General features: G+C 35.3%; 1 protein-coding gene and 1 pseudogene across 1 annotated transcript in view; one reads left to right on the forward strand and one right to left on the reverse strand.

Moving 5' to 3' along the window:
• Window positions 1–25723, forward strand: part of Adamtsl1 (ADAMTS like 1) — a 369220-nt gene that overhangs the window by 82560 nt on the left and 260937 nt on the right. The window contains exon 4 of the mRNA XM_027950603.3: window positions 6865–7101. Within this exon, the coding sequence (XP_027806404.2) occupies window positions 6865–7101 (237 nt within the window). The remainder of the gene's footprint in view (window positions 1–6864; window positions 7102–25723) is intronic.
• On the reverse strand, window positions 21666–21809 carry LOC114104488 (U2 spliceosomal RNA; annotated as a pseudogene).

Consider the following 25723-nt stretch of genomic DNA (forward strand, 5'->3'; position numbering starts at 1 on the left):
CTGTTTAATTTCGTTTTACATAGCAGTGAGCAGTCTTGCACAAATAAATGCTTTTGATGATGATGTTGATGTTAGTATAAGCAGGTGGCCAAAATTGGGGGGATAAAGCTTGTTACCTTAACATTAGCACTTTATAGTGTATGTATATAACATTAAGTGTTTAATAAAACTTAAAAATGGCCATTTTTTGAGTAATAAATGATTTCAGCATACTTTATGTTTCTTAATATTGCCCAGTTAAATTTGTTTACATCGGGGAGGAAATATCAAACTGCCTATTCAGAAACTAGGCAAAATTCCCTACCAAATTTTCCTAGTGTCTTAAATATGTAAGTATTCTTGTAGCTTTATTTTTTAAAAAATAAAGAAAGAATTAGACATTCCATAAATTAGAAAACTATCAAGATTTAAACTCCTGCAAGATTTAAGAAAACAGAATTATAGTTTACACAACAAAAAAGTAGGACCTCTATTTCATTTATTCAAAGCGTTAGTCATTTTATTTCAACAAATATTTGAGTACTTGACATATAATAGCCAAAGTTGAATTCCCTTGCCCTCCTCGAGATTATATTTTAGTGGAAGGAGACTGACAATTAAAAAACAAAAACAAAAAAACAAGAATTGTGAGTTCAAAACCAGCCTCAGCAACTTAACAAGGCCTTAAGCAACTCAGTGAGACCCTGTCTCTAAGTAAACAACAACAAAAAAAAAACCCAAGCATAATAAATAAGCAAATTAAATGGTATACTTGAAGGTATTTCCGTTTTGTGGGGGATGGGGCTGAGCAGAATAAAGAGGAATGGGTAGAGGGAGTGCCTTGCAATATCACATAGATCAGAATAGGGATTCATTGAGAAGGTGGTATTTGAGCCAAGATTTGATGAGGTGAGTTAATTAGCTACTCAGAATCTGGGCAAAGGGAATTCTAGAGGAGAGAGAGAATGCATGTGCCCAGGGGGTGTTCAGGAGGAGCAGGGGTGTTCAGGAGGAGCAGGGAATACAGTGTAATGGCCACCAAGTGAGTAAGGAAAGCAGAAAGTGGTAGGCCAGAGGCAAAGTGGAAGCCAGATCTTTACCTGTGACAGGAGGTAAATCTAATTGTGGAGTCGCCCACATGAGTTATATCAGAAAGGTGACAAGATCTGCTTTAATAAGATCATTCTGGTTGCTGTGTTGACAGAATTCTCCAGAAGAGCGAGGGTAGAAGGGAGATCAGTTATAAGTCAGGTTCTGTCTTTTGGAAATAGAATCAACACTTCTGGAAGGCAGTGTACCCAATGTGTGGATACCAGTCAGCATCACTGGCATTGCCTAGTGACTTGCCAGGGAACAGCACCCACCCCTGGTCCACTGAATGAGAATCTCTGGAGGGCTCTACGGGCTTGGGTTTAAGGAGCCCTCCAGGAGATTTTGATACACACTTAAACTTTGGAACCACTGCTCTAAGTTTGAGGGGCCTGAAAACAATGGAATTGATGGGGCAGGCTTCAGGGGGATCAGATTTGGGGGGGCTCAGGGGAGAAACAGAGGTCTGGGTGAGTATGTGATGCTTTAGACAGACAGATGGCAAATAAACGGTTGTATGTAGGAGTCTAGAATACAGGAAAGGAGGTTTGGGCTGGAAGTAGAAGTAAAAATCTTCGTTATGTTTCTAATATCTTAGTAGATTGGATTGTGTCAATGCTAACTTACTATTCAGTGGGTTTATCTTAACTTTCAAGGTAAGAAACAGTAGTCAAGTAATAAAACACAGTAAAGAGGCCGCCCAACATCTATTTAAGTATTCTAAGAGACCAAGAACTTTAGAGGGAATTGTTCCAGAGCCTATATCCACTTATTGTAGAAGAACTTTTTATGGTAAACTTTTCCTGTTTCATTAATTTGAGGATTCCTAATATTTGAAGGTTAATATTTAAGAACCAATGATATTTTTCTAGTGTCATGAAACAGCTGATAAATATCTGTATGTTTTATCACAAAGTAGTGATCTAGCATTATTGCAGGATAGTGTATAGACTTTATTAAGCAATTCTAATTTGTTTTCTTTCACAGTAACTTTTTTGGAGGGTGAGTGATTAGTACAGTATATACAGTGGTATTGGGTTTAGTAGAATGATTCTATTGGGGAAATGCAGTGATAAGATAGTTTTTTTTTTTTTTTTCTAGTGACTACATTACATATGTTTGGTCATCTGAATAAAATGGTTTTCAGTGTTTTATTGATCCTATCAGGTATTAATATTAACTATAAATAAAAGTATAGAATCAGAATATGATACTTATACAATGACACTCAAAAGAAGTTAAATGAAGCAGAAAAATTAATAGAATACTTCAATTGCAGAATATTTAAGGACAGAGATAAAGCAGAAGGATGTCCCTCTGAAAGAAAAATATCTTCTTTAAAAAACAATGAAAAATTTTTTCAAATAATGTTTCTCCTGACCCTGAATATATATTCTGTATATTTTTTCAAAGCCATTTAAAGGCCTTTCATAGGCTGCCACCTTAGCTGCTGAGACATAATCTTTTACATCTTGCCCAGTGAGTAAGTTCTGAGAAGCCTGACCCTCCTTTGTCCCACGGTGTAATCTGATCTACCTATCATCATCAGGGGACATCTGGGATCCATCTTATCTTTCCCACTGGCTAGCTGATTAACCAGAAAATGTTTTGAATTAGATTCATATATGGCAGAACTCCACTGACTGTATGAATTATAATGGGAGCAAATAAAAGGTCAGGCTTTATTTTTGTGTTTTTAAAGAAGAAAGCTCAGACACAGTTAGGATTAAGTGCTTAAAAATTGGAGAGAAAAGCTGTTATATTAAATGGCTGAATAGTAATTCATGGGATCATCTATTACAAAGAAAATATATCTCCACCGAGTAAGGAAGTTCTAGCCTAGTGACCTGATGAGAGCTGTCAAGCCACAGGCGTGTGACAGTGTACAAGTCCAGAGGGGAAATGCCTTCAATTGCTTTCTCTTTCTCCATTTCTCCTTCAAATCTTTCTGGAGATGTGTGAGAGGCTGGAACCTAGGGTCTTCAGTCCAGTTCCCCTTTCCTGCACCCTGTTTTTGCCTGGTTCATGGTGAGGGGTAGCACATGTTTTCAGTAGCTTTGTCTTCATCATTACTGCCTGTGTACCAAGTTCCATATAAAAATATATAAATCATAATTCATTTGTTTTAACTATCTCCATTGAAAGCTTAGTATTCCCACTATTAACATTAGACAAGAGCAGAAATCCCACATTGTATATATTCGGTATCTTCTGTATTTATTATACGTGAAGGACAGCCATCCTTCTTGGGCAGAACTGTGACTTGTGATATAAAGCAAAGTTCAAAGTAATTAGGACATTTGTTTGTAGACTGACTTTTAGAAGGCTCAGGGAGTATGCTGGTTTAATGGACCAAATTATAATTAAAATCTAAAAACATTTTAGAAGGTAAGTTTCTGTACAAATAGGAGATATTCTGTTGTTGTTGTTGTTGTTATATTTATTAGGATATTTGTGGGACTAGAGGCTACAATGACTTTTCTTGTGTTTCCATTCCTACACCCGGAAGATCTCAGATTATTAGGGATTCAATAAATGTCTTGAACAATACTTGAGAAGTTTTGGACTCAAACAAAGAATGTTTTGCCAAATCCTCCTTCCCTTAATTTTTAAGCACGTGTATTTCAAGGGAAATTTAATTCATATGTTTCTGATTCATTTACACTTAAATCATCAAAATGTTATTTTGTAAGAGCTATTTGATGTCCAAGAAGCTTTCTGAACCTGTTTTATAAGTCCTCTTAAGTCCTTTCCTTAAAACAGGAAGTTGCATTTTGCAGAGTATAAATAAACTCATTATAAAGGTTCAGGTTCAGGTTTTAACTCTGAACTCCAGGTTTCAAGTGCATTTAAAATTTAGCAAACTATATATCCCCACCCCTATAAATATATGAGCAGAAGGAGACACAGTAGTGATAAAAGTGAGTAATAGTGTTCTTGAGCATTATTATTCTCAGAGAGATTTTCTATTTATGAAGAATCATAAAACCTATAATAGGTATTCTTCTTAACATTATGAGCAAGTGAATTGCAAATAGGAACATCTCTTTGCAAGCTGATTCTCTATATGTCTAAATATATTTACTGATTTGGTCACAGAAAAGAGAACAAAGATCTTAATATTTTCACTTTTTTTTTTAATAGTTTTACCTTTGACTGCCTTTGAGTCTTGTTTTAGGAAAGTAGGATGAATCGACACCTTTTGTTGAATAGGAGGAACTCAAAGGAGTCTAAGATTTTGTGTGTAATAAGATAAGGTAGTAACATCAATTTAAAAATGCAGTTCATACTCTTTTCTTGGAATTGTAAAAATGCAGAAAATTACCTATAGCTCATACTAAGACATCACTTAATTATATCTTACCCTTCTTACTTTAAGGCAAAAGTGATTCAGCCTGACCCTGGAATTCCTTTCTAGCTGGTTCACTTGTATTTATAGAAAAAAAAAGAAGCAAAGGTAATTATGAAAGGTATTTGGGACTATTTTAAACAATTTCTTCAATGTTTATGAGTGCACTTCAGTATTTCTTCTACACGGTAATTGAGTGACTCCTAGGATGACAGGTATTATGCACAAGAAAACACTTGACTTAAACATTATTAAGTAAATTATCAGTTTAACTGTGGAAGTTCCCATGCACTGACCAACCAGGGAAACTTGTGAACTGGGTAAAGCTAGGTTTATTAATCCTGCTCAGCAAAAGGTAGACAGCATTTTAGACTCTGTTATTGTCTCAAATGGGGGGATTTAGGGAAGTATATGTTCATAGTTTGGAGCTGTGGCTAGTAATAGGGTTGTTTTAGGGAGAAGTTAATAAGTGAAGTCTAAGAAGATATTGGTAGAATTTAAATAAGCAAGTTGTAGTTTTTTGTTTTTTGTTTTTTTTTTGGAACGTGAATCCACAAAGAGTTCATGTTAATTCAAGTTTGTGCTCTTATGTCGGGACATATGGTCTGAAATGAGCTGGTATCAAACACTAAATTTAGTTTGTGCTGTCTGTCATGGTTTGGTACAATTTCCCTGTTTTGTGATTCATAGCTTAGTTTTCAGGGTTTTGTTTTTTGTTTGATTTTTTTCACAATAAACAAGTAAATATCTTGTATAATATGTGCACATGTACTATTTATTTGTTTCTGGGTCTTTAGAAAATTTACTCTATCATTTAAGAAATTAATGAGCAGTGAATTCAAACGAAATTTTTTTCAGCTAGTATTTAAAATCACTTAAGCCTATTGAGTACCTATGTATCTACACCTTTGTTGTTTAAATTGTTCTTTCCCTTTACAACTATGTTTTATTCACCCTGAGAACACATACAACACTAACAGTAAAATGTCTTTGAGGTTTTATATTGTATTTTGAGTGATTTCATGTTCATCCTAAATAAGTATCTAATTGTTTATCTCCTATCTATTCTTGCCTAGAAAGAATTTATGCTCCCCAGAATATCAGAGCCTTATGTGTTACTTGATAAGTTTGGGAAGAGTCAAAAATTCCATTTTATAAAATAAAGAACAATGTTGTTCTCTGAATGCTTATAGGAATGTAAAGAGATTTGCAGAAAAAGAGAGTTTTCTTAAGAACTCTCAAAATTATAATGTAGTAACTGAGAACTATGAAAGGCCACATACAAATCCTTTAGAACAAGTTATCCAAGAAGCCTCTCTGTGCCTGGATAGTCTAAAATCTTTACAGTAAGAATAATTCTGTAGACATATAGAATGAAATATACTTGTCAAAAAACCTTTCCAAACAAGATACGGTATTTGCCTTTTTAAGGCAAAATCTTATCTGCTTTCACTGTGTTTTATCATTTATTAAATAATAGCCATTGTTACTCATGGTTTCACATTTTCAATTACCCTCTCTGAAATATACATTTAGGAGAGTCTTATTTTCCATTGATCCCTGCCAATATCTTTTAAAATTTAAATTGAGAGAATCTCTTATTTCTTCAACTCTTACCTGTGGCTTCATTAAATAATCACAGGACTTACTACCATTTACTAGGTAGCTTCTACAAGCCAATAATTGGCCAGAATAACTCATGAGCCTCTCACAGTGACCCTAAGAGCTGAGTAGTATTATTAACTCTGCTCTGAGCATGAGTTAATAATACTACAAGTCAGGGAGACCCACAGTATTGCTGCCACACACCCATCTGAAGAGGAAGTCCATGCCCTTTCCCCTCCGCCATACTGCCTGAACCTAAAGCAATTCATATATAAATTACCATCTCTCTTGAGTTCCCCGAGATTCATTCTAGATACTATGTACCTTTAATTCTAGAAAAAAATGCCAAGCGATACCCCGAAGTTTTTTGAATGAAATTATTGTAAATTTTTTCTGCTAGTTATTACAATAAAGAATCATCCTAACTTCCAGTGGCTGGACCAAAGGAGACAAAGATGCTTTCAGCTAATTCCAGGTTCCACTTAAGTTACAAGGAAATGGAAATGCTATCGATGTGGAAGTATTCATGGACCAGTGGACATTTGTCAGAAAATGCATTTCAAGATGGTTACTTTCCCAACAAATATCAATTAAAATATCTATCTCAAACTGGTTACTTTCTCATTTAACTTTAATTAGAAAATATATTTCCAGGAGATTGTTTTCTCAGCTTTCTTTACTTTGAAGGTCAAATAATCTCATAACCTGGTATGGGAGAGTCCATGTGTAATGACAAAGCTTTTGCTTTGTTTACTACAACTTCCACCAACCACATAGCTGTTCCACTTTTCTGTTTGGGGCCATCCCCTTAACTTTCTGCTCCCCCTCCTCTTCTTCTCCAGGACTGCCCACCCGAAGCAGGAGATTTCCGAGCTCAGCAATGCTCTGCTCATAATGATGTCAAGCACCATGGCCAGTTTTATGAATGGCTTCCTGTGTCTAATGACCCCGACAACCCCTGTTCACTAAAGTGTCAAGCCAAGGGAACAACCCTGGTTGTTGAACTAGCACCAAAGGTGTTAGATGGAACTCGTTGCTATACCGAATCACTGGATATGTGCATCAGTGGTTTATGCCAGGTAAGTGCTGAATTCTTTCCATTTAATCTGTGTAAAGTGTTCTAGTGACTTTGTTCTTGCATGGTGCCACTATCTGAATCATTTAATATTACTCTCTAGAGTTTATAAATCTCTCTTCAGAATATAGAGTTTTAATTTATCTAAAAGTTCAAGTGTTGTATTTTGTATTAAGGAAAAGTAGACTAGAGAGGGTTTTTCTTTCTTTCCTGAGTGTCATTTGAATATGGCAGATTATCTTGTATCATTTATGTACTAGACTTTGAAATTACCTCAGCTTGGTTATCCCCAAAGTTGTTGTTGTGTTTGTGTGTGTGTGTGTGTGTGTATTCAGAAGCATCGTCTTTGATTTACCTAGATCTGCAGAATAGCTCAGGTGAGAGTGCCTCTAAAAACTCAAAGTGTAGGAGGACCTGTAGCTTCTTCACTATAACTCCGATTATATTAAAAATCCAAACAGTAGGGAAAGGCATGGCAGTGTCAGCTAGGTTACTCTTTAAAACAGGATATCAAGGAGGGCTGGGCTTGTAGCTCAGTGGTAGAGCACTTGCCTTGAATGTGTGTGCACTGGGTTTGATACTCAGCACCACATATAAATAAATAAATAAATACATACATACATACATACATACATACATAAATTAAAGATATCGTGTCCATCTACAACTGAAAAAAATAATTTAAAAAAGCCCCAGGATATCAAGGATTTCTGTTTCCTGGTATCAATTTATCAGTCTCTACTCTGACTAGAGAGTGAGGTGGCAAAGGGTTAGTAAGTTTGCATGTACTCACCATCTTTATTTTAAGGTCCACCTTTTAGATTGTGATGACACATCTAGTTTTTGGAGCAAGCAATTTTCTGTGTGCTATCATATACTTTTATATTTTAACAAAGTAGACATTTTAAAGAATATTTGCCTTTCCCAAGATGATATTAATTAAAAATTTCTTTTCAGAATCTGTAATATTACAACTAGCAATATAAGAAAAACATAAAATATGTTTCAGTAATTTGTTTTAAATTCATTTTAAAAAAAAATATTTTGTTTTCATTGAAGTTGGACACAATACCTTTATTTTATTTTTTTGTGGTGCTGAGGATCGAACCCAACGCCCCACATGTGCTAGGTGAGCGCTCTACCGCTGAGCCACAACCGCAGCCTGTAAATTCTTATGTTTCTTAAAACTTAAATCTATATTCTGATGTAAAAAACAAAAAACTAGTACAAATTACTACAAGAGATGTGAGATGTCAGGCAAGTTGTTACATATATAAGAAGATAACAGGTATACTAAGACTTTGTAAGGGTTAAAATTGGGAGACAGGGAAATTGGCATGTCCAAAAATTTCCAAGATATGAGAATAGAGATGATGTACACATATCTGAAGTTTTCTTTATATACAAAATGGTTGAATTTCAAGTATAAATTTGAATATAGAAATTTACTACTCTTAAACTAGCAAGGGTTTCAGAGATCATCTAATCAACCCCTTAAAATATATTTGAATAATATCATTTGTGATATTTTACAAATATTTGTAAAATTATCTGTGATTATTTATAGGAATCCTCTTCTAGGACCCTCAGTGAGATTAACATGGACTTATGGCATCTGCAAAGGCTTCACCACAGGATAGAATTGTAAAGCACATAGATATAGAAAAAGACTACATTTTAGGGAATGGCAAATAAAAGAATAATAATTGCTATGTGTATGGACTCTTTGAGTAAAGCAAGGAAGATTTTCATTTTGTAAGTGAAAAAAAAAAAGCAAAGATGAGAAATTTGCATGATATTCTGAAAGTTATATGGTTGGTCAATGGCAGAAATAGGACGAAATTTTGGGTCTTCTAATACCCAGTTCAGTGTTGTTTCTGTTATATTACATTGTCGAATGAACCAAAATAAACAAGACAGATCAGCAAATTAGGTTTCATTTGTTTCTGTTGCATGGGAACTCAATGTGGCATGTTTTTTTTTTTTTTTTCCTGGACTGCTCCTGCCAGCTGGCCTTGTGTGCCTTGGCAACTGAAAGAAAATCCTTTCTCTGCAGCTAAAGAAAAAAATTTATATACAGTAAATATGAGGTGATAGTGCTAGACTTTGGATTACATATAAAGATGCCTCTTTAACTTAGATTCTTAATGTAGTAACTGGTTAGATTTGAGCGCAAATGTATATTATACTATAATCAAAAAGAATTGTGACTTATACATAGAAATTATCCCTGGATATTTATTTTCTTCATTTATTTGTCTTGTAAGATGCAATAGAATGGTAAGGTGATGGAAAAACTCAAGCTGCATTTGAACACTAACAGGTAATTTAATTTGGCTACAGACCACACCAAGTGTGGTAGTTTGGGAGATAATCATGGAGGATTAAGTGGTAGAAGGACTATGGTTAACAGTGGAAGGCCAAGGAAGAGTGTTAGTGGTATAAAGATACAACCACTTTACAAAGAAGGCTATAGCCAAAATTACATGAACCCAGAATTAGGAAGGGGCAAGGAGACCCATTAAAACAGAGATGCTTGTAGCAGTCTAGGTGAGGCTACAGCCTGGCCCAGGACAATGACAACAGGAATAGAAAGGAAACTTAGTCTAAAATTGAAGCTTTCAGTTTGATTGTAACTAGGTCAGAGGGTACTCAAGGCATCAAAAATATATAACTTAATATGAATTTATAGAGGTATTATTTGGGATCCTTTCTACCCTGAGCACCACAGTCTATAGTTTCTTATCAAATCCTACCAGAATTTTCTAAAATGAGTTAAAACATAGAGGATAACAAGATGATAGAAGGGTAAAGATGGAATATGTAAATACAGTGATACTTCAGAATCACGAGTGAAGTTAATTTAAAAAAAAATTAGAGCACTCATAGTAGCTACTGGAAAAAATGTTTAAATGGATAAATTCCAGTCTACTCATAGACTAATATTTCATTTAGTTTGCTTCTCTTTATTAGTGATTAGTGCTTTCAGTCTTAGGTAAGAAACATTAAGGAGAAAACCTTATTTTCATCTTTTTAGAAACACAGGAATCTTTTTTAAAAAATTATTTATTTATTTATTTATTCTAATTAGGTATATATGACAGCAGAATGCATTTTGATTCATTGTACACAAATGCAGCACAAATTTTCATGTCTCTGGTTATACATAATGAAGTGTCACACCATATATGAAGTCATACATGTTCCTAGGATAATGATGCCCATCTCATTTCACCATCTTTCCTGCCCCCATGCCCCCTCCCCTCCCCCTTCTCCTTTGCCCAAAGTTCGGGAATCTTAATGTCTACTCAACAGTGCAGTTTTTATAAACCAATTCTTCCAGTTTCCTGGAAAAAATAAAAAGAGCATTTCCCCAACCCCATTATCCTTTATCTTCTTTTTCTGCCCCATTTATTAATGATTCTTAGCTTTTTCCTCTGGCTTTATTGTTGTCTTATTGTAATTTGTTGTAAGCTGTTTCAAATACTTTTAATCCCAGATACATACAAATTATAAACTGTAAAGAAGCAAATATTTGTATTTAGACATAGTCTTGCCTTGACAGAAAATGACAGCATAGCTATAGAGTTGTCATTCATAAGTATGAATTTATTTCAATTATATTTATTTAATAATCTTCTAAAGCTACTTCCTCAAAACTTCCTTCTTCAACTGTTCAATAGAACCATGTAGTCCCAGGCTTCTTAGAGCCAAAGATACCCCAGCAATTAACAGATGTAGATATTTCACAAAGGAAAAAAATGAGACCATCACAAGTAAATTGTTAACCTGTATTTGCTATAAATTTAAGGAAAATTCTAGAATCATTGCTATTTATAATTTGTACCTATTTCTTAGTAATAATAGGGCATCATTCTAGGTAGTATTTCCATAGTAGCAGTAGTAATGATGATAGCTTCCTTTTTTGAGTGACTAACAGATTTAGGTACTACATATTATTTTTCAAAATATTTATAATCTACATGTTAGATATCACAGTCCTTATTTCACAGATGCAGAAATTGAGGCTCAGGTGATCATGTGACTTGCTCAGGGATATCCAATTCTGTCTATCTCTAAACCCCTCTTCTTTCTTGTGAGCCCAGGTAGACAGAGGAAAGTACCATTTGATAATGGTACCCAAATTTGCCTATAGAGCAGAATCACCCAGAGAGTTCTTAAAAGACAAAACTCTTAGACCCCATTCTCCATACATTCAAACTTATTAGTTCTGTGTATATTAAAACACTTATAGTAGGGGCTGGGGATATGCCTCAGTTGTTAGAGTACTTGTCATGCATGTACAAGATCCTGGATTCAATCCCCAACACCACCAAAAAACAAACAAACAAAAAACCACTATGATTCTATCGTAAGGTCCAATTCATGAACCACTTTTAGATGGAAAGTAGGTAGGATTCAAAGTAAAAAAACATGAGGTGGAATCTGGCTCTTAAACAAACCATATAATCTTGGTGAAGTTGCCTAATCACCTTAAACCCTGTATTTTTTCAAATCTATGGAACACGAGATTGTTTCACAGATCATAGAGCTCCAAGTGATATAATTAATGTGAAAATGTTTAACAAATTATAAAGAGGTGTGGAAATGTAGAAGATTCTGAAAATTTTGAGTTTGAAAATAGAATAGTGATTCCTTGTGTAGTCTATCATATGTTTCAAACAACAATTTTTTTTTAAAAAGTCTATAATTAAGATAAAATAGCCAACTTCTTAACAGGTTAGGTAAAGACAATAAAAAAAAAATACAGGGCAGAAATATAGTTCAGTAATAGGACACTTTCCTAGTATGCACAAAGTCCTAGGCTTGGCCCCCAGAACCTCCCCCCAACAACACACACACAAATGGAAAGAGATCATTTACTATCTATTTCACTGTCATTATTTTACAATTGAAATGTTAAAATGTTAATAACAAGAAGGTAATAAGACCCTAATTTCAGACTAAAGAACACTCCTTTGAATTGGATATAGTTTGCCTTATGAGAAAGTTACTACCCTGTACTTTCCTTTTTCTCCAGGACACACATGTTGTCCCCAACAGTGCTTTACAGACAGGTTTTGGAAAGCACTGCCTTTGGGATCATCTAGCCCAGCCCTGAGAAATATGGCTGCACTCAGTTGTGCGATTTTCTCAGGAGTGCCCGGCCAGCCAGTGGCAGACTAGAAGTCAGGGAGTGGCAATGTTTATCAACATTTTAAAAATATGCTCCCAACTTTTTTTCTTCAGCATATCCCACAAGTTAAGATTTTGTCTATGTTTAATTATGTCATTAATAACTTGAAAACCCTAGGTTTAGTGATTATACCTTTTCAAACCACAGTCTCCCCTTTCCCTCTCTTCCTCTTACAATCTAGCAATCATCCATGGGCTCATTGTGTTGGTGTCTCTTCTCACCTTACATTTTACACTGAGAAACACTGGGATTTTTACTTGCTTATCATTCTAAACTTGATGAAGTTGGAGATAAGTCAGAATACATGTATGACGATGTGAGGGGGAAAAAAAGAAGTGTGTCACATTAGATTGGGTAGAGAGAAGTGATGGGAGGGGAAGGGAGGGGAGGGGAAGGGGGGAAAGGAAGGACAGCAGAATAAAATAGACATTATTATTGCTGTATGTATATACATGACTGCATGACCAATGTGATTCTGCAACCTGTACACTCTGAAAAATGAGAAATTATACCCCATCTGATTCAAATGTATGATATGTCAAGATCATTGTACTGTCATGTGTAACTAATTAAAACAAATAAAAAAATAAATAAGAAGCAGTTGTCGTAGTATAAATAATTAAGGAGTCAGGTACTGAAATTATTCCCCCTAAATTGGAAAAAAAGTTCCATCACTCATTGGTGTATTGGAACAAATTTTTAAACTCATTCCCTTACTTACACAATAAGGAGAGAAATCATAAGTACCTGATAGATTGCTGTCATAATTAAGTACTCAAATACATTGAAAGTACTTACAACGAGCTTCTTAAATATTAGCTATTCATGTATTCTTTTTTCTTTCTTTTTTTTTTTTGGTACCAGGGATTGAACTCAGGGGCAGGGGCACTCGACTACTGAACCACATCTCCAGCTCTGATTTGTATTTTACTTAAAGACAGGGTCTCATTGAGTTGTTAGTACTTTGCTTTTGCTGAAGCTTACTTTGAACTCAAGATCCTCAAGCCTCAGCCTCCCAAGCCACTGGAATTACAGGCATGCACCACTGTGCCCAGCTAACTATTCATATTAATAGTACTCAAGTTATGTCTTGTCCTTGTCTTTTTCCTCCTTGGGCCCTTTTTGAGTGTGTGGCTTAGTATGGGGATGCATATAAAAAGGGATACTGACTTCCCAATGAATGAACAAACCTATTAACTTCCTATTGCAACCATTTTTAGCTAATAGCTCCAGATTGTAACATTATCAACTCCTGATCCAAGGCAGTAAATTGCATCCTGTATGAAGTTAATGAGCCATCACAAATAGGATCAGCTCTATTAGTACTGCTGTTATTCATTTATTTTCATTATACAAATCACCCCATTTATATTTGTTGTAAAGCACAAAGCTGGTTTCTGTTATAAATATTTTTTTTTAAAGAGTGGCATAAATTTACAGATAGAACATGTGCTGCCTTTAAAAATAATGTTGGGGTTATTTTCAAAAACAAATAAAGAAAAAGTATGTTTTATTTTCATAATTAATGGAATCCATCAGTTGATACCTAATATATATGTATCAAAAGCAAAAGTGTGATTATAAATGAGCCTTTTCATAATGAATCAGCATATTTATAATATTGCTTATTGCTATTTCAGAAAATAAAGCATTTCAAAAGAGGAAAAGAGAACTCCTTTTAAGTAATGCCTTATATAATATTGTTCCTAAATGGATAATGCAGTAAAGAAATAAGCAATAACTGAGGTCAAGGAGTTTTGATGTCTATACTTTACTCTGGCAACATTAAAATGAACCATACTCTCAACAAAGAAGTTCTTTTCCATTTTTAATAATTCCTGTGGTGAGTAGTTTGAAATGAATGGAATGGCATGATTATTTCTCCATTTCTGTCTGTGACCTGAGTCACTAGTATCAAATGTCCACCAGTTATTCCAGAGGTGATGATGTCAGAAACAAGGAGTTGGCTGTTTTTTCTTCTGTGTTTCATAATCTCATTCCACGTGGAAGCATTGTGCTGTTTAAAATATTTCATGCATAGTCTCTTTTTCTCCCCTCTACATGATACATTAAAGATAAAAGTAACTACTCAGTGAATTCACTTACTTTCTGAATCTTGATTTTTTTGGTCTTTTAGCAATCTGCTATATATTTTGTATTGAGGATTCAAAGTTGAATAAGCTCTTTTCCTTCAGGGATGGTATGTTTGGAAGCTTATCATGAAAAGTTCAATCACTTGGGTTTTTATTTATCCATTTAACCAATTTTTACTTAGGAATTAATGGTATCCTATATATTGGAAATACACAAAGGGACAGAAAAAATAAAACATAGTCCCTGCTGCCACAGAATTTATACTCCAAGAGGAGATATGACGTATATACAGGAAAGTATACTGTAGTTGCTATACTATATTTTTCTTACTTTAATGGGGTTCTCTTTCTAAAGTGTAGATTTGACTTCTTGACTTCTTTTTTGGATTTTTTTTTTTTTTCATCTGCTCAAATCATTTCAAGGAGGGCATTCTTTTACCTTCAAGGTCAAATAAAGCCCAACTTTCTTTACATGGTAGCTTTCTTTCCTGGGTGACTTAAGACAACAGAAATTTGTTCTCTCACAGTTCTGACAAAGTCCAAAATCCAAGTATCACCAGGCCATACATCCTCTGACTTCTGGGTGGAATCTCTGCTTGTCTCTTCCTAGGGTCTGTTACTGGCCCCTGATCCATGGAGTTCGTTGGCTTCCTTGACTTCGGTCCCTGACTGTGTGGGCTTCTTGGCCATGTGTCTTCCCCTTCTCCTTTAAGTTCAACAGATAGAATTGGATTAGGACCCAATTTAGGAGACATATGAAGCTTTATTACATCTGTAAAGCATCATTACATCTGTAAGACTCTATTTCCAAATAATATCATACTCAGAAGTATCAGAGTTTCAGACTTTATCCTATCTTTTGGGGGGGAGGGAGGACAAAATTCAACTCATAACCTGCCCTTTTGTCCCCAAAATTCATGTCCTTCTCAAATGCAAAATATTCACCTGACTCTAACACACACACCCTGCAAGTTCTTAATTCATTCCAGCATCAACTCTAGTCCCAAAATACCATCTAAATATCATCAACTCCAAAAGTTCAAAGTTTCATCATCTGAACTAGTTACTGGTAAGACTTGGGTGTGGTCCTCTTGGTACACCATTCCTCCCCATTTGTGGACCTGTGAAACTAGAAAACAAGCTCTCAGCTTCCAAAATACATTGATGAGACAGGCATAGGAAACATTCCAGAAGGGAGAAATAGGAAGGAAAAAGAGATCCTAGGTCCCAAGTATACCACAAACCTAGTCAGGCACATTCCATTGGATATCAAGGCCTGAGAATAATTCTCGTGGCTGGATACTCTGTCCCCTGTGCCTGCCAGGAAGGCAGCCCTGCCCTCTCAGCCTGAAAGGAAGCCCAGGCCTCTACCCTCAGAGTCATTCTCCTTTCATTTTTGTCCTGTCTCTATCCATTTAATCCAAGCTGGAAGCTTTTCTTTTGTATAAAAGCCTCAGATATCATGTCAGTCTATCATGCTATTCACCAGGGTCCAAGTTATTAGACAAAAGAGTCCTCTACAGATCTTTCCTGAATAATTATCTCTATTCATGTCTCCTGCTGAGATAGATGGTTGATTGGGATCCATGAGTCACATAAGTAATTTTCTTAGCGGGGGGGGGGGGGGGGGGGGGGAGCCAGAGCACACTATCTGGATTAAGTTGAATATTTTTGAAACAACTTAGTGTTGGGATTTTTTTTTATTTTGCTTACAGTTCATTCCTCAATTTATCTCTTTCCTATACATTTGCTATACATTTCCTACACATTTTACTATAACAAGGAGAAATCAGGCTGTGCACTCTACATTTTGTTTGGAAATCTATTCAGGTAAATATCCAAGTTTATTGCTATACATTCTACTTTCCACTCAATGGTGGAACATATGGAGCCAAATTCTCCCTTTTTGTCATTTTACAAAAAGGGACCACCTCTCCTCTAATGTCCAATAACATGGTCCATTATTTCCTTCTAAGGTCTCACCAAAATTGTCTTTAATATCTGTGATGGTTAATTTTATGTGTCAACTTGACTAAATTAAGGGATGCCCAAATGTTTGGTGAAGCATTGCTTTTGGGTGAGTATGCGAGGGAATTTTCAGAGATTCTTATGTGAGTTGGTAGACAGAGTGGAGGACGTCTGTTCTCACTTTGTCTGATCAGCTGGGGCTGTATGGAACAGAAAAGGTGGAAGAAGGGTGTCTTCCCCAACCCCTGTGTCTGTCTCAGTCTCTCTCTCTTCCCCTCTCTCCCTCAGCCCCATTCTCCCACATTCTGCCATAAAATAGCGTAGTAAAAAGGTCCTAACCAGATTCTAGTGCTTTGATCTTGGACTGTGAGGAAATAAATTTCTGTTATTTATAAATTACTTAGTCTCAGGTATTTTGTTATATAGCAGCACAGATTCGAACAACATCTGGATTTATACCAATAGTCTCTTCAATTAATTTTTTTTCTATGAAGCACTTCAAATTCTTCCATTTTCTACCTATTAGCCAGCTCTCTAAAGCTACTTTCATATCTTTAGATATTTGTTTTAGTAGCACCATATATATATATATATTAGAGAGAGAGATTGAGATTTAGTTGTTGATGGACACAATACCTTTATTTTATTTATTTTTTTTATATGGTGCTGAGCATAGAACCCAGTGCCTCACATGTGCTAGGCAAGTGCTCTAACCACTTAACTACAACCCCAGCCCTAGCACCTTGTTTTTGATTTTTTAGGTGTAGGACACAATACCTTTATTTTGTTTATTTATGTGGTGCTGAGGATCAAACCCAGTGTCCCAAGCTTGCAAGGCAAGTGCTCTACCACTGAGCCACAATCCCCAGCTCAGCACCTCATTTTTGATACCAAACCTATATTAGTTTCCTCGAGCGGCTGTAAAAATGCCACATACTGGTGACTTGAAACAGCATAAATTTATTCTCTCACAGATATGGTGCTAGAAATTAAAAATCAAGATCTTGACAGAGCCATGCTCCCTCTAAAGCCTGTAAATGAGGATCCTACCTTGCCTCTTCTACCTTCCTGTACCTTTGAGTGGAGGACGTCTGCCCTCACTTGTCCAATCAGCTGGGACTATATAGAACAGAAAGGTGGAAGAAGGGTGATCTTCCCTACCCCCTTTATCTGTTTTTGTTTGACTTATGACAGTATAACTCCAATTTCTGCCCCAATTTTCATCTGGCCTCTTCCCTCCATGTCTGCATATCTTTGTGTCTCTACATGGACTTCTCCTCCTAATGTCTTTCTCCTCTTTTTATATAAACATAAATGATGTTGGACTAGGATCTATCCAAATCAAATATAACCTTATCTCAATTTGATTACATCTATAAAGATCCTGTTTGCAAATAAGGTCAGTACCAGTGGCTGATACTTCAACATATCTTTACGGGGACACAAACCAACCTATAATGGCATACATCCCTATTTATTTGTATATAATAAAAATATTTACATATAACTAGGTACAGTGGTGCATGCCTGAGGCAGAAGGATTGCAAGTTCAAAGCCAGCCACAGCACCTTAGTGAGGCCCTAAGCAACTCAGTAAGACCCTGTTTCAAAATTTTAAAAAAATAATTAAATAAAAGGGATAAGGATGTGGCTCAGTGGGTTAAGTGCCCCTGGGTTCAATCCCAGTAACACACACACACACACACACACACATACACACACACACCATGTACATATATACAAATATATCTGTATTTGAATACTATGTAGGAGCCACAGTGAGAGAAGTATAAATTGAGGTAAATAGAGAGAGATCTTTTACTGAGACATGGGTTCAGAGAATGCTCAGAGAAAGAGATGACCGAAAAGTCCAAAACTAGTGCCTAGAATTGCAGAAAGTAAAGAGATGGAGGGTTAATGAGGTTGTCGGGGCCGATGTCATAGAAGCATATGTAATTTATATTATATTATGAATATAACTTATAATAGGAAGACTAGAGTTTTGTTGCATTGGGAGCCAAATGGTACCACTGAAATAATTAAACAGACAAAAGATAAGGTAAGATGCATTTTTTAGGAAGGGTACCCTATCTGCAATGAGGGCAGTGGATTGGATGGAAGGTAAATTAGAAGTATGATAAAGAGAAAAGGAATGATTTTGAGAACAGATCAGGAGGAAAAATCCAGAGACTTGGTGATTGGGAAATGCAGAAAAGAGAAAGAACTGAGAGTTGAAGATGATGCCAAGGTTTCTACTTTGTGCAAAGTATGTTGCTACTGTTCATTGGGATGTAGAGCACAGGAGAGAGACCAGATATTGATTTATGGCAATGAGAGAGAATGAGAACATAATGTATATACAGTGTAACATCTGCTGTATGATATTCAGTAAATTTATATTCTTTATTCTTCCTTCTTAACTCTGTCTTCTTAATTGAAAAGTTTGTTTCCACTAAGTTTATATAATCACTGGTCTAATTATGTTTGATTAAAAGTGTGTTGGGTTAGTCTTTCCTATGACCATGTACAGTTAGGTAACAGGTCAACTTAAATGTTTGTTTCTTTTATGAAAAACTAAAGTTCAAATGGTGTAGAATGTTTTGAAGATCCTAGAGGATCTTCTCTATTTGAATAACTAATGGATATACAAAGTGGCATTCCATAGAGACTCATTCATCACATAAAATTCCTTCCTCTCTCCTCAGATGTCTTTTGTATATTCAGATATCAGCACTATTCATGAAAAGAATTCCTCTGCTGTATCACAAATTTCTTCACACTTCATATTCAGTTTGCGAAGTGGGAGAATTTCTATGGCTTCCAAAGAGAAACTTTTTTTAATTTTTTAAAAGATATCTATTTAATTTTTCTTTCAAATGTAGCATAAGCTGAGAAAAACAAAATCATTTTGTTTTCAAAAAAGATTCAATAAAGTAAACAAAGCAGAGCAATCTAGTTTCTAAAAATATTTCAAACTTTATAATTTTTAATGCTGTATAGTTCATAGAGGATATTCACACATAAAACCTTGGAGTTCTGGGGCCAATTCTGTATATCTTTACTTCCATTTTATAAATGAGGAGACCGAGGCTCATAGAAGGTCTTAAAACTAGAAAGAGGCAAAGCTACAATAAAATCCTATTACTTCTGTTTATATGACACTCTTTTCTCCAGGAAAAGATAATATAAAGCACAGTATCAGTAAGCATATCTCTTTGCTAACAGAAGTATGAGTCTATATCTTAGGTAGGGAAAAATGGTTCAAGAATAATATATTCATTTTAATTAATGCTCTTACTAAGATCTAACAACTTTCTTGGTTCATCCCATAATGCTTTCTTTCATTTACAGTTATTTGAGCCACTTGTTTTTAGAAACACTGAATATACTCAATATTATCTAATCACCTTTAAGAATTGACAACAGTACCAACTACAAGCTTGGTAGTTTCTTAGACCACTCTCACTTCTGACACAAACTTCAATATTTACGGTACCTAAAACCTTCTTGAGGTTTGATAATTCCAAAGATTGATGAAATTCATAGTAAGCTGTTATATTATATTCATATTAATCAATCAAAAGATATTGATCACACTCCAAGGAAGAGTTGCTTAGGCAAGGAACTAGGAGAGTTCTGCTCCCAGTTGTCCTCTCCTAGGACAGCTATTGCATAATACTTATCCCAGTTACAATGTATGACAATATGCATGGGGTATTGCCAACCAGGGAAACTCACCCAAGTATTGGTGTCCAGAGTTTTTATTGATGTTTGGTCACATAGACACAGCGGATCACCTACGTGATTGACCTTAGTCTCTAGCACATCCTGAGGTCACACTGTGGCATTTGGCCCAAAACTCCCACCACAAATCACTTTATTAGAATAAGACTATTTGGCATGGTCAAAGGCCCTGACAAAGACATTCTTATTGATCACAATATGACAAAGGCTTAGAGATTACCTCTCAAGGGCCGAGGACAAAGGCCAGATCATTCTTTAAGTTAATCATTTACTACATAGTGACTTTTTATTCATTTAAAAAAATACTTGGGTCTTAGTATTTGTCACCAGACTATGTACTAGGGTACTATGTACATAACAATGAAAAGGACTCAACCCCTACCCATTATACCCTTAACTTTCTGTAGCAATGATAGCTAAAGGAAAATTTTCAGATTTCCCCCTCATTTACTATTTCTAAATTTGGAGAGTCATCTTATTACTGAGAGGATTTCATGAGAATTAATGCAACTTTCACCCCAAATAGACTTTGATGGGGGCAGTGTGGATGACTCTTGAAAAATGTGGTGCAGACTGATACAGCTGCTTTGGGAAGCAGTCTGATAGTTCCATAAAAGGTTGCATATAGTTACCCTATGACCCAGAAATGGTACTCTTAGGTATGTACCCAAGAGAATGAAATCGTGTTAAAAAAAAAAAAACCAAAAAACTTGTACTCAAATATTTATAACAGCAATAGTCATAATAGCAAAAAAATAAAAAATAAAATGGAAACAACCCAAATATCTATCAACTGATGAATGGACAAATAAAATGTGGCTTGGACAACAAAGAAATATTATTTCTCCATAAAAAGGAATGAAGTACACGAGGTTTCTTCTAGTGATGAAACTTCAAACATGCTAAGTGAAAGAAGCTAGTAACAAAAGGCCACTGTCTTGGTCTGTTTTTGTTGCTATAACTAAATGTCTGAGATTGGGTAATTCATAAGAATAGAGGTTTATTTAGCTTGTGATTCTGGACACCAGGAAGCCCAAGAGCATGATGTTGGCATCTACCCAGCTTCTGGTGAGGGCCATCTTGCGGGCATCATAACATGGCAGAGGGCATCCATCATGTGACAAGACAGAATAAACATGCTAGCTCAGATTTCTCCTTTTTACTTATGAAGTCACTAATACCATCATGGGAAGCCATCCTCATGAATTCATCTAATCCCAATTACCTCCCAAAGACACTACCGCCAAATACCAACAATATATGAATTTGGGGATTAAGTTTTCCAACATGTGAATTTGGGGATACACATTCAAATAATACCAATCACATAGTCTATCATTCCATTTATTAAAAAATGTTCAGAATAGATAAGTCTATGGAAACAAAAAGTAAATTAATAATTGCCCAGGGCTAGGAGTTAGAAGTTTATAGGGAGTGACTGCTAGTGTGTAAGGTTTTCTTTTGGGGGGTGATAAAAATATTCCAAATAAATTTTGGTGATGGTTTCAAAATTTTATATTGAAATATACTTTTAATGGGTGGATTTTATGATATATGAATTATATTCAAGAAGCACATTTTTAAAATGTGGTATAGTAACTCAAATCTGTGGACTAAATCTAAAGACTGTTAGCTGTGAAAATGACTTGGTCTCACTCTTTGGAGTTAAATGATACTACACTTGATCTTAGCCAAAAGGCCAAGAAGCGATAGAATTAAATGAGACTACTAATCCATATTAGTCTATCATATGTCCCCCTTCATTCATCCTTGCTCCAAAAAGTCATTTCTCTGATACTGTTCTGTGTATTAATATTGATTTGGAAATTGGCACAAAGCAGATATTAAAAGAGTGTACACTGAGGGGCTGGGATTGTGGCTCAGTGGTAGAGCGCTTGCCTAGCATCTATGAGGCACTGGGTTTGATCCTCAGCACAACATAAAAATAAATAAATAAAATAAAGGTATTGTGTTCCTCTACAACTAAAACATATTTTTTAAAAAAGGGTGTATGCTGAATGAATAGACAGTAATTGTTCTTTCTGGATATACGTGATAGTAGAGTGTATTTTGACATATTATGTATACATAGAATAAGTATAACTTGTTCCAATTAGGATCCCATTATTGTGATTGTATATGATGTAGAGTTACGTTGGTTGTGTATTCATATATAAGGATAGGAAAGATATGTCCCATTCATTCTACTGTCTTTTCTATTCCCATCTCCCTTCCCTTCCCTCTTATTCCCCTTTGTCTAGTCAATGAACTTCTAATCTTCCTCTCCCTTGTAGTGGGTTTTAGAAAACTTTTTTTTTTTAAAGAAACTGGGTTTGAATTTGAGAAGGTCTTTTCTCTAGGGTAGTGAACTCTTAACAAAGCAACATATCCATTTAGCTATATTGTAAATTAATTAACTCCATTCACTGAGTGATTTCTGAGAGACAGTTTTGAAAGTGAAAGGAATTTGAAATCTTGCACTTTAATTTTGTATATTACCCATAAGATATTTGAGGCCCAAGCAGGTTTAATTAATTTCTAAAATAGGTCTGCTGTGTGGGCCTGAATTATGTTGAATAGGGGATATAAAAGTAAGTGCCATGATATCCCATCTGTAAGGATCTTGTAATCTTATAGTAATAAGGCTCCAACTCATAATTAGCAGTGTGTGGTACGGGCTTAAGTCTGAGACTCAACCAGATGTGAGTTTGAGGTCTACATTCTGAATTTACTGTCTGTGATCAAGGACTAATTCATAATGTCCTTTAAGCTTCAGTTTTCTTTTTTAATTTTTTTGTAGTTGTAGATAAACAGAATGCCTTTATTTGTTTATTTTTATGTGGTGCTAAGAATCGAACCCAGTGCCTCACACATGCTAGGAAAGCATTCTACCACTGAGCTACAGCCCCAACCCTAAGCCTCAGTTTTCTTATTTGTAAAAATAGAGGTAAAAACATCTACTGTTGATAAGAACTGATATTTACTGAGCACGTATGTGCCAGACATTTTGCTATATAAGCACTTTATTTATATTTTTTACTTTAATCCTTAGACGAACCTATGTGGAATGATATTGTTACAGTTTTATAGAGGGGAAAGATGAGGTTTAGAGAGAGATTAAATACTATTAATTAATTCATTCAAAAAATATTTACTGAGCATCTAGTCATGATGTTATGCTAAAACACTAGGAATATAACTCTAAGCACAGGACCCTATAGGAACTGTAAGAAGAGCACAATTCAGTTTACTTACCTGCTCTAAGGTAATTCTCTTCCTCAGACACTCAAGTAAGTCCTTCGGTGAAACTCCGTGGGGAGCTAATATTCATCTCTCCTCTTGGCACTTGTTTTTCTCCTATCTCTTTTATCTTAAAATAAATTCATGGCCATCTAGCCAGTTGTATTGAAACTTTCTCATTGGCAAAGAGCGCAGCCAACTCATCTTTGGTTTCTTTATATTGCCTTGCTCAATATGACTATTGCATGCATACATGGATCAACAAGTCAATAAATCTCTCAGTTGGCTATTTTTGTCCCTTGATGACCAAGCTTTTCCTAAGTCAGCACAGAAATTATTCATTTTAAATGTCTTTTTTAATCTTTTTAATATATTTGGGCCTTGTTCTCATTTCCTTCTGGCTGTGAAACAAAGTCTGTTTATGTGAGCTTAATGTTTTTGCTATCAACTGGGCTAGAAATAATTTAGAATTTGGGGGCTCCTGCCATTCACTCCCTATTTACTATGGCTTAGGAGATAGCCCAGAGCTATCTTCTCCACCACAATAACTGCTCATTTGCTTAATATGTCTAGATTCTTCCTGAGAATAAATGTACAAAGTGCAAGTCTTCCAAAGGCCATGAATAACAATCAGTATTTCTGATTGATATTCCTGTGATATAGTTTCTTTCCCCACTGTATGTAAGAAAATGGATCTGGAAATCGTTTGTTCCTGAAGGATGTTCCGTGATTAAACTTGATGTTATTCCATCATTTTTATTTTAATTAGTTCAACTCTCTCTGTAATTTAATGTCATTATCAAGTTTTTGGCTATAAAATGCTAGTCTTCCCAGAAATTTGAAGTGCAAATCTTAAGTATGTGAGAAGTTTGAAACATTGACAGTTTATCCTTGGCATACAAAAAAAAAAAGTAATTCAATTAAAAATAGACAAAATAGAATTGAGAAAGACTTTTTGAGATTGGGTGTCTTATGATACTTCTTTAAAAATGTTAAAAATTAAAATCAAAATAAAAATTAACCATGAAAGGCAATTGACTAATAATTATACATTGGTTGTTATATTACCAAGGAAAGATTGAGTGACATAAAGGGATTTTTTTTAATTTTTAATTTTTTTTTTAATTTTTTGCATACTGGAGATGTAGCTCTACCACTGAGCAAAATCCCCATTCCTTTATTTTGAGACAAGGTCTTGCTAAGTTTTCCAGGCTAACCTCAAATTTGCTATCCTCCTGCCTCAGCCTCCTGAGGCCATGGGATTATAGGTGTGCACCACTGCATCCAGCTATCAAAATCCTTAATAAAACTTAAACATCAGGTACCATCCAGATTTTGAGCCATGAACATTATTTTACCCACACATATTTGTGGCTGCCAGAGGTTCCGCTGGAACAATCCTAAAAAGTGCTCTTTGCCAGAGTCAAGAAAATCCACCCAAGCACCTAAAATTAGTATAATAATCCCCACCTGTCCTCTCCAGTGCCTCTCTGGTTGGAATGCCCTGAGGAGCCCAAATCAAGACAGAACAAAGTGTTTTTACTGTAGGCTGACTACTTGTGATCCAAGAAAACACTTAAGAATCTGAGAAATCTAGAGAGAATGGTAAGAAATTATCTCTGTGGTTAATAGAACAAGGAAGCCAAGACAAATTTAGAGGCCTTGGGAGATATTTTGAACCTCTCTGCAAAGCTAATCATGAACAGTGGCTCAAAAGGGATCTTGGGGAAATCACCAGCAGAGTCCCTTCATTTTATTGATCAAGACATGGAACTTTGAAGCAGGAATGTGACTCGCCCTAGGCCTCCCAATTAGCAAGTGACAAAACAAAGCCAGGAAGACTTAAAACCTGGTTTTCTGGCTCTAAGTCCAGGGTTCTTTAATGTATACTAAGTGAAAATGTATTTTTGTATACCTGTTTTTAAGAACATTTAAACACAAGGTTTAAAATATTTTCTTTTGATTTGGATCATTTATTCATTTTCATTAGTCTTTTTTCCATTACTAAGTGCATTTCAGTCCCTGAATGAATTTCCCTCTCTTGTGGCCAAATTATCACAGGAACATTCCATTCACTTAAAAATAGTTGCATTATAAAAGAAAATTCAAGTAGAAAAGCTTGATAGCAATGCAATAGTCTAAAAACACAGTGCTCACCATTTCCATTCCCACAGAAATGCCAAGTGCAAACTTAGTGCACCTGCAGGCTGAACCCATTTCGCAGTGGCCAGGGACTGGTGGCTGGCTGGTCTCATGTACTCTTGAGTTTCTTATTGAACTTAAGTAAATATAATACTGTATATATTGTGCTTCCACTAACCAGTTTAGTTTCTTGGGCAGCAGAATCACAATTGGTCTAAAGGAAGAAACAGACATTTCAGGGAA

Source organism: Marmota flaviventris, chromosome 13, assembly GCF_047511675.1.
Source record: "Marmota flaviventris isolate mMarFla1 chromosome 13, mMarFla1.hap1, whole genome shotgun sequence".
Classification (NCBI taxonomy): domain Eukaryota; kingdom Metazoa; phylum Chordata; class Mammalia; order Rodentia; family Sciuridae; genus Marmota; species Marmota flaviventris.